At 43.5% G+C, this 10,088-nt stretch overlaps 1 protein-coding gene across 2 annotated transcripts in view; it reads left to right on the top strand.

The window, feature by feature from the left end:
- Window positions 1-3: 3 nt before the first annotated feature.
- Window positions 4-10,088, top strand: part of UBE2R2 (ubiquitin-conjugating enzyme E2R 2) — a 117,032-nt gene continuing 106,947 nt past the window's right edge. For both annotated transcript variants that reach the window (XM_011950563.1, XM_011950562.1), the window contains exon 1: window positions 4-197. In XM_011950563.1, coding sequence (XP_011805953.1) covers window positions 21-197 — 177 coding nt within the window. In that variant the 5' untranslated portion in view covers window positions 4-20. The remainder of the gene's footprint in view (window positions 198-10,088) is intronic.

The following is a 10,088-nucleotide window of genomic DNA, read 5'->3' as shown; positions in this document are numbered from 1 at the left end:
GGCCCGGCGCCGCCGCCGCGATGGCCCAGCAGCAGATGACCAGCTCGCAGAAGGCCCTGATGCTCGAGCTGAAATCCCTGCAGGAGGAACCGGTGGAGGGCTTCCGGATCACCCTGGTGGACGAGTCCGACCTCTACAACTGGGAGGTGGCCATCTTCGGGCCCCCCAACACCCTCTACGAAGGCGGCTACTTCAAGGTACTCTCACCCCCCACTCCCGGACCCTGCCTCCGCGGCCGAGGCCTCCGGCTCCCCGCCGCTTTCTGCCGTTCCTGGGACTAGGAGTATGAGCACGGGCCAGTGGAGGGGGCTCCTCACCTCGGCAGCCCCCTCCCCCATCTGTGGAGGCAGGAAGGCCTTGCTCGCCGAGTGCCTTTTCTTTGTCATGGGGGCGGGGGCGCGGGCGAGGGCGGGAGGGCAGGCTGCACCGGGAAATCGGAGAGTCTTTCTGGTTAGGGTAGTGGCTACAGGCGGAGGAGGCCGTCTTTGTTTCCCCAGCTGAGGGCGGGTGGAAAGAGCGGTGGTCTGTCTGTGTTTTCTCGTCCTCCCGTCGGAACCCCTCCCTGCGCGGGCTGGAACTGCCCCAGAGGGCAGGGTGACCTGCACCGACTGGATTGGACTTTTCTTTTTTGGGGGGTGGGGGGTGAGGGTGGGGGAGGGGCACCAGCTTGTCATTTAAGAAGCTGCCGAGTGCCCTGACATTTTGAGGATTTGTTGGACTTCTTGGGTAGTGGTAGTGCCAACTTTGCGTTCCAATGGGTGGTGGTGAAGAATGGGACCCTAGGGGTGGTTAAAAAAAAAAGGGGTGCCCGCGTCGTCTTGTCATTATCCTTTTGGGGGAACTTTAACCCTCTTTCCGCTCACATTCTCTGCTTACCTCAGTCACTGGTTCTTTCAAAATGCCCTTTGTCCTCATCGTGCCACCAAGTTTGCCAACCTTTTTTTCTACAGGTAGAAATATCCACAGAGGGTGGAACGAGTCATGTAGGGAGATTGATAGCTTCCCACTTTCAGAGACAAAATTGAAACCTTCTCAAGTGGTTAACTCTAGCTAAAGGGGTGGTCTCACAGGTGACAAGTTATCTGAGGCGGGATCGCTTCTCTGGGTGGGATATATGTTTGCTTAGCGACCACAGACGTTGTTTCTGTTGTTTCATATGGTTTTAGAACAGTGGTTATTCTAGAATCTAATGATTTTTTTTTTAACTCCAAGGTAGTTAACCTGGAGATAATGAGTGTTTGTTTTGTTTTGTTTTTACTTGAGTGTTTTTGCAGGGAGGAATCACAGATTGAAAGTTTGAATGTTTTAAATGATGCGGGCAGAGACAGAGGAAATGAGTGCTTAGGAATCCATTTAGTTTTATTTTTTTATTTCCAAAATTAAGTAAAATAGGCCAGTGAGTCAATTTTAGTTTGGAAGGGAGGGGTTATCTTGGCACAAGTTTTAAATGAGTATCTTAGTCATGTAGTTGTGATGTGTATTTTTAGGACTACCCAATTACTTAACTCTTGTTTTCTACCCTTCTGAAGGTGGAAACCTTAGTTTTATGCTTGAAATTAGGTCAACTTTATAGGAGATGGGATTTATACAGGAATGTTTAATATTCGCTACTGTGATAGTCACTGAATACTTAGAAAAAGCACGTTTTAGAATATTACGTAAGTGCGGTACCCCTACCAACTGTTAGGCTTCATCTTTTGTGGTCAGCCTACCCTGTACTTTTCAGATGGAGGTATTTAAAATTTCTAACATGCAAGTTATTAGTAAGAAAGTGGAAAGGTATTGCTGTGTTTATGTTGAAGCATATTCTCTGTTGTCAAATATAAATTTTTATGCATACTGGAAAAATTAGTTGTACAAAATTGAATATATGTGATGTCTTTCTTTTTTTTTTTTGAGACTGAGTCTTGCTCTGTCACCCTGGCTGGAGTGCAGTGGCATAATCTCGTCTCAGTGCAACCACTGCCTCCCAGGTTCAAGAGATTCTCCTGCCTCAGCCTCCCAAGGAGCTGGGACTACAGGTGCACACCACCACACCCAGCTAATTTCTGTATTTTAGTAGAGATGTGGTTTCACCATATTGGCCAGGCTGGTCTCGAACTCCTGACCCTGTGATCAGCCCACTTCGGCCTCCCAAAGTGCTGGGATTATAGGTGTGAGCCACCGGCCTGGCCATGATGCGTTTTCTGACAAAGCATTGTTTAGCAAAATCTGCTGGCTAATGTTAGTGGAATAAAGTTTACTTTCCAAAAAATGTCATTGTTTGGTACAACCGATATTTAAAGTAAATAAATGGTTACTAGTTAGAATAATCTCACTCCAATACAGTTAAAAACAACAGAAAAAAAAAAAAAAAACTTGTACATGAGAGAAAATAATGGTTTGCAAATTGTAATATTTGTGTGTAAGTCTGGGAAAGGAGAACCCTGTCTGTTTGAAATAGGTAGTATGGAAGGATTCCTTGTGTTCATATACTGATTTAAATTAAATGCTTCTGAACTTCAGTCCTTATTTAAAAAGAACGATTTAATCTCCTGTGCGATGTTAGATTTCTTAAGCTTTGAGTGTTTTTACCTTTAATTCTGACATGTTTGAAAATTTGTAAACAGATTTTGTGGTTTAGTCTTGTGTGAGAAGTTTGTTCGATTTTATTTTCTACTACTTTTTCCCTCATTACATGGCCTTTTATCCCATTAGTCCTTCATTAGAAAAAGGCAAATTTATGGTCATGAACAGTTAACACTTGGGGATATGTTTAAAACCATTGTTCTTATTTTACTGCTTTTGTCTTAGGACAAGGCTTTTAGTGTGTTTCACTACAGCTGCAGTTAAAAGTTGGCACAGAGCTTTCCCTACCATACCACTCTTCTCCCTTATTAAATGTTAGTCCTTGAATATTTAGTACCATTTATTTTCAAGTTAAACTCTTTTCCCTTTTTGGCATAGTCATTTGTGAAGGCAGTGGGACTGCCAGTCATTCTTTACATGTTTCATACTGTAACTCCTTTAACTTTTATATTTATGAAAAGGTTTCTAACTGATCTTTTTCACTCTGAAATAGTTGGCTCTTGTCTCTTAATCACAGGATCTGCGTTGGAGATTTGTGAGACCTGTATTTCACATAATTTTTTGATTCATCCTGCTTTTGCTTATTTAATATCTCCAATCTGTGTGATTCTTAGCTTTGGGCCATATAGATATAGAATGAGCAAAGATAGTTTTCTTCTGTCCATTCTGAATACTATACAATCTCTTTTGGCCTTACTATTTTTTTGTCTAGTTTCTTATTTTGCTACCATGGAGCAAGTCGGAATTTTATTGTTAATAGAAAAGTAAATTGCTGGTCAAGTCAGTAGCTAATGAAGACTTTTAATAAGTTCACCCGTTTTCTTTTCAAAGGATCTTTTTCAGGGTCTTGCTCTGTCACTCAGTTTGGGGTACAGTGGTGTGATCATGGCTCACTGCAGCTTCCACCTCCTAGGCTCAAGCAGTCCTCCCACCTCAGCCCCCTGAGTGGCTGGGACTACAGGCATGACTACGCCTGGCTAATTTTTTTTTTTCTTCAGTATTTGTTAAGTGAGGTGGGGTCTCACTGTTTTGTCCAGGCTGGTCTCAAACTCCTGGGTTCAAGGGATCCTCCCTTCTCAACCACCCAAAGTGCTGGGTTTACCTGTGTGAGACCATGCCTGGCTAGAACTATATTTTCAAATAACTCCTGCTAAGGATTGTAGCTTAGTGTGGGTGTTTTAGTACTGAACCTCCTTAGTACTTTTGCATTATTTATCTAAAGCATTATAGCAGTGAGTCTAGAGTCAGAAAGAGTGCCTCTTTTATGATGTGCACAACAACTTTTTTTGAGACGGAGTCTCACTCTGTTGCCAGGCTGGAGTGCAGTGGCACGATCTCGGCTCACTCTAATCTCTGCCTCCTGGGTTCAAGCGATTCTCCTGCCTCCTGGGTTCAAGTGACTCTCCTGCCTTAGCCTCCTGAGTAGCTGGGATTACAAGTGTGTGCCATGAAACCTGGCTAATTCTTTTTGTAGTTTTAGTAGAGACGGAGTTTCGCCATGTTGGCCAGGCTGGTCTTGGACCCCTGACCTTAAGTGATCTGCCCATCTCAGCCTTTCAAAATGTAATCGCAGTTAGAGGCCTGAGCCACCACTCCTGACTAACATTTTATAGTTTTGATTTTATTAAATAATTTGATTGAGATAATGAAATATAGATGTGTTCCATTTTTAGAAAACTCCAACCTGGTAATTTAGAAAGTATTTGTTATATACTTAAAGTTTTCCTTATTAGGAACATCTTTATTAGACCTAAATATATACATATATATATGTGTGTGTGTGTGTGTGTGTGTGTATATATATATATATTTTTTTGAGACAGTTTTGCTTTTATTGCCCAGGCTGGAGTGCATTGGAGCCATCTCGGCTCCCTGCAGTCTCTGCCTCCTGGGTTTAAGCGATTTCTCCTGCCTCAGCCTCCTGAGTAGGTGGGATTACAGGCATGCGCCACCATGCCCAGCTAATTTTATATTTTTGGTAGAGACAAGGTTTCTCCATGTTGGTCAGGCTGGTCTTGAACTCCTGACCTCAGGTGATCCCGCCCACCTTGGCCTCCCAAAGTGCTGGGATTACAGGCCTGAGCCACCACGCCTAGTATGCACTGACTTATATTAAAGAAAGTCTTCCAAACTTTTTTTTTTTTAAAGAGATAGGGTCTCCCTCTGTTGCCCAGGCTGGAGTGCAGTGGTGTGATAATAGCTCACTGCAACCTGAAACGCTTGGGCTCAAGGGATCCTCTTGCCTCACCCTCCTGAGTAACTGGGACTGCAGTTGCGTACCACACTTGTTTTAATTAAAAAAAATTTTTTTTTGGGCATAAAGGGTCTCATAGGCCAGGCTGGTCTCAAACTCCTGACTTCAAACAGTCCTCCCACCTTGGCCTCCCAAAGTGCTGGTGTTACAGATATGAGCTACCACACCCAGCCAGATAATTTTTTTTTATAAGAGAATATGCATTATTTCCTATGCTTCATTTGTTCTGCAATGAATGAATCTGTTTTCTGCCATCCCTCTTCCCCCTTAAAAAAACAAGACAGACTTAGCTTAGGTCTGGCAATGTCATTTAGATACTTTATTTCTTTTTTTCTTTTTCTTCTTCTTAATTTTTTTTTTTTTTCAACAGAGTCTCACTCTGTCGCTCAGGCTGGAGTGCGGTGGTGCTATTTCGGCTCACTGCAACCTCTGTCTCCTGTATTCAAGCAATTCTCGTGCCTCAGCCTCCCAAGTAGCTGGGATTGCAGGTGTGTGCCACCGTGCCTGGCTAATTTTCTAATTTTTAGTAGAGATGGGGTTTTTGCCATGTTGGCCAGGCTGGCCTTGAACTCCTGGCCTCAAGTGATCTGCCCACCTCGGCCTCCCAAAGTGCTGGGGTTACAGATGTGAGCCAGTGTGCCCAGCCTATTATTATTATTTTAGAGACAGAGTCTCACTATGTTGTCCAGGCTTGTCTTGAACTCCTGGGCTCAAGTAATCCTCCCACCTCAGCCTCCCAAAGCACTGTGAATTATAGGTCTGAGCCATTGCACCCAGCCTATTTTATGACTTTTTAATTGGTAAAATATAGTTGAAAGAAAATTTTTTTTTTCGTAGATGGAGTCTTACTCTGTTGCACAGGCTGAAGTGCAGTGACGCGATCTTGGCTCACTGCAGCCTCTGCCTCCTGGGTTCAAGCAGTTCTCCTGCCTTAGCCTCCTGGGTAGCTGGGATTACAGGTGCGCGCCAGCACACCTGGCTAATTTTTATATTTTTCATGGAAATTTTTGTATTTTTCACCATGTTGTCCAGGCTGGTCTCAAACTCCTGACCTCAGGTGATCCACCCGCCTTGGTCCCCCAAAGTGCTGGGATTACAAGCATGAGCCATTGTGCCTGGCTGAAAAAAATTTTTTAGGAAAATGATTGTTTGCCTTTTTGAGACAGAGATTCCTTTGAGAAATTGAAGAAATTTCTCAGAGAAAATGGGCACACGTAAACTAATTTTATATATTTTTTCAGAGGGTTTACTGCCGATAAGCTAAGAATCTTCTTTTAAGGTATTTAGGCAACTTAAAGACAATTTTAAATAGCTCTTTTAAAATTATAAAACAAATGCTCTTTTATTCTCCCATTTCTCTCAGTTAACTTTGAAACTACCTCTTAGGGCATTTAACTGTGTCTTTTTCTGGAAGATGAAGTTGTCTTGAGTGCTGGGTGAACTAAGGCAATGTTATATAAATGGAAACACAGTTAAGGTTTAAGGGTTTTGGAAACTAAATGAAGTTTCACTGTTTGTTGTTTCTCAGAAAATTTTTCAAACCAAATATGATACCTTAGTTTTTCACAGAATATGCTTTTATCCTGCTTAGTTGATTACAAGATGCATATTTTTCTACCTTTTGACTTCTTTTGGATTAAGAAATTTCTTTCTTTTTTTTTTTTTGAGATGGAGTCTTGCTCTGTCGCCCAGGCTGGAGTGCAGTGGCGTGATCTCAGCTGACTGCATCTTCCGCCTCCTGGGTTCACGCCATTTTTCTGCCTCAGCCTTCTGAGTAGCTGGGACTACAGGCACCTGCCACCATGCCTGGGTAATTTTTTGTATTTTTAGTAGAGACAGGGTTTCACCGTGTTAGCCAGGATGGTCTTGATCTCCTGACCTCATGATCCGCCTGCCTCAGCCTCCCAAAGTGCTGAGATTACAGGCGTGAGCCACCGCACCCCGCTGATTAAGAAATTTCTTAGATGGCCAGGTATGGTGGCTCATGCCTGTAATCCCAGCACTTTGGGAGGCCGAGGCCGGTGGATCGCCTGATGTCAGAAGTTGAAGACCAGCCTGGCCAACATGATAAAACCCCGTCTCTACTAAAAATACAAAAATTAGCCGGTGTGATGGTGCGTACCTGCAGTCCCAGCTACTTGGAAGGCTGAGGCAGGAGAATCGCTTGAACCCAGGAGGTGGAGGCTGCAGTGAGCCTAGATCACACCAGTGCACGCTAGCCTGTGCAACAGAATGAGTCTCTGTCTCAAAAAAAAAAAAAAAATTTCTCAGAATCCATGAAGTCTTATAATTGCCATCAGCCAAGTGGTACTTATAACCTAGTTGTGAGAGACTGTGTTATTGAAATCTTTTGGTAAATTCTTTTTTAAATGCCAGTTTCAATTTCTTAGATTTGCTAAAATAAGGATTATTTCTTCCTGGAATGAAGGATTTAGGTCCTAATTAATACTCTGCTTTGATTCTCCTTTTTTCACCTTTCATGTCAGGAAAAGTTTTTATTGAGTACTCATTAAAGGAAAAGCAAATTGTAGGAAAAGTCACTTCCTTAAGGATAGTAAGTGAAAGTATTGGAACAGTGATAACCTTAGAACTTTTAAGTGATCGGCCAGGTGTGGTGGCTCACGCCTGTGATCCCAGCACTTTGGGAGGCAAACAACAACAGAAAATCCCAAAAAGAATGATCTTTATAAAAATCTTTTTACAGACTTTAAAATACAGAAATGTGAGGTGTGGACGTTACTGGTGCAGTTGCAAATGGCAAATAAAAGCAAAGATTTTTTTTTTTTTGAGACAGAGTCTCTCTGTCACCCAAGCTGGAGCGCAGTGGTGCTGTCTTGGCTCACCACAACCTCCATCTCCCGGGTTCAAGCGATTCTCCTCCTCAGCCTCCTGAGTAGCTGGGACTACAGGCGTGTGCCACCACGCCCAGCTAATTTTTGTATTTTTAGTAGAGATGGGGTTTCACCATGTTGGTCAGGCTAGTCTCAAACTCCTGACCTCAGGTAATCCACCCACATCGGCCTCCCAAAGTGCTGGGATTACAGGTGTGAGCCCCCACGCTTGTCCAAAAGCAAAGCTTTTAAAGCTTTAAGGCCAGTTAGACCATTTTTCAACATAACCACTATCCGTAATGATAAAATGTTCTGTTCCATCTTTTCAACTTAGTATTAGTGGTCAGTTGTAGACAGGTGAGAGAAAGGAGACCATCCAGCAAATTAGTCTACCTCTGACAATCTAGTTATGGAAAAATAACGGTGAGGAAGAGGTATAAATTCAGAGTTTAGGACTACAGATGTCCGTCTTGCTTAAAGATTATATTGAAAAGGTTTAATTCTTTTTTGTTTCTGAACTTCTTTTGAACTGCTTCACATACAACTACAGATATATCTGAGCTGGCTGGGCTCAGTGGCTCACACCTGTAATCCCAGCACTTTTGGGAGGCTGAGATGGACAGATCACTTGAGGTCAGGCGTTCAAGACCAGCATAGCCAATATGGTGAAAACCTGTCTCTACTAAAAATAGAAAAATTAGCTGGGTGTGGTGGCTTGTGCCTGTAGTTGCAGCTACTCGGGAGGCTGAGGCAGGAGAATCGCTTGAACCCAGGAGGTGCAGGTTTGCAGTGGGCTGAAATCTTATGCCACTGCACTCCAACCTGAGCCACAGAACGGGACTCTGTCTCAAAAAAAAAAAAAAAAAAAGTCTTACAGAAGATGCCTGAGTAAAATGGAACCTCTTTGGTTGTGTTAATATCAATTTTATTCAGTGAGAAATTGTTATTCAGAGATTATGCTTATATACCTCAAAATGAGTTGACTCTGGAGTGAATGCAATGATAGATACTAAGTTGAAGAGCTAAATTTAGTTCACATCACCAGGTTTGATGTTGATTAAATGATCTTCCACATGATAATTGGAAAATTCACGTGTTGGAATATGTATTTAAGATGCAAAGTGGCCAGGCATTGTGGCTCACACTTGTAATCCCAGCACTTTGGGAGGCCGAGGCAGGTGGATCATGAGGTCAGGAGATTGAGACCATTCTGGCTAACATGGTGAAACCCTGTAGCTACTAAAAATACAAAAAATTAGCCAGGCATGGTAGCACGTGCCTGTAGTTACAGCTACCTGGGAGGCTGAAACAGGATAATGACTTGAACCCAGGAGGTGGAGGTTGCAGTGAGCTGAGATCATGCCACTGCACTCCAGTCTGGGTGACAGAGCAAGACTCTGTCCTCCTCCCCCTAAAAAAAAAGGAAAGTGAATACTCCACTTTAAACACCTTTATTTGATTTAGTAACAAATACGTTTAAAATGTTTTGGTTATTGGGTGGGTGCAGTGGCTCACGATTATAATCCCAGCACTTTTGGAGGCAGAGGCGGGCAGATCACCTGAGCTCAGAAGTTCGAGACTGGCCTGGCCAGCATAGTGAAACCCCATAGCTACTAAAAATCCAAAAATTAGCCAGGCATGGTGTCGTGAGCCTGTAGTCCCAGCTATCCGAGAGACTGAGGCAGGAGAATCTCTTGAGCCCAGGAAGCGGAGGTTGCAGTGAGCCGGGATTGTGCCACTGCACTCCAGCCTGGGCGACAGTGAGACTCTGCCTCAAAAAAAAAAAAAAAAAGTTTCGGTTATTGTCTTATTATTATTATTTTTTGACTCTGTTCAAATAAAAATAAAAAAATTAGCCAAGCATGATAGTTTGTGTCTTTGGTCTCAGCTACTTAGAAGGTTGAGTTGAGGTGAGAGGATCACTTGAGCCTGGGAGGTCAAGGCTGCAGCGAGCCATGAGCATGCCACTGTACTCTAGCTGCGTGACAGAGCAAGACTCAGTCTCAAAAATAAATAAGTTAAAAATAAATAAAATAGGCTGGGCGCGGTGGCTCACGCCTGTAATCCCAGCACTTTGGGAGGCCAAGACAGGCAAATCACCCAGGTTTCGCCTGGTCAACACGGCGAAACCCCGTCTCAACTGAAAATACAAAAATTAGCCATGCGTGGTGGCATGTGGCTGAAATCCCAGCTACTTGGGAGGCTCAGGCAGGAGAATTGTTTGAATGTGGGAGGTGGAAGTTGCAGTGAGCTGAGACTGTGCCATTGCACTCCAACCTGGGCAACAAGAGTGAAATTCCGTCTAAAAAAAAAATTAATAAAATTAAATTAAAAATTAAATTTGGGCCGGGCGCGGTGGCTCAAGCCTGTAATCCCAGCACTTTGGGAGGCCGCGACGGGCGGATCACGAGGTCAGGAGATCGAGACCATCCTGG

This window comes from Colobus angolensis, unplaced genomic scaffold, assembly GCF_000951035.1.
Source record: "Colobus angolensis palliatus isolate OR3802 unplaced genomic scaffold, Cang.pa_1.0 Scaffold308, whole genome shotgun sequence".
NCBI classification, from domain to species: domain Eukaryota; kingdom Metazoa; phylum Chordata; class Mammalia; order Primates; family Cercopithecidae; genus Colobus; species Colobus angolensis.
This window is presented reverse-complemented; position numbering and strand designations above follow the sequence as displayed.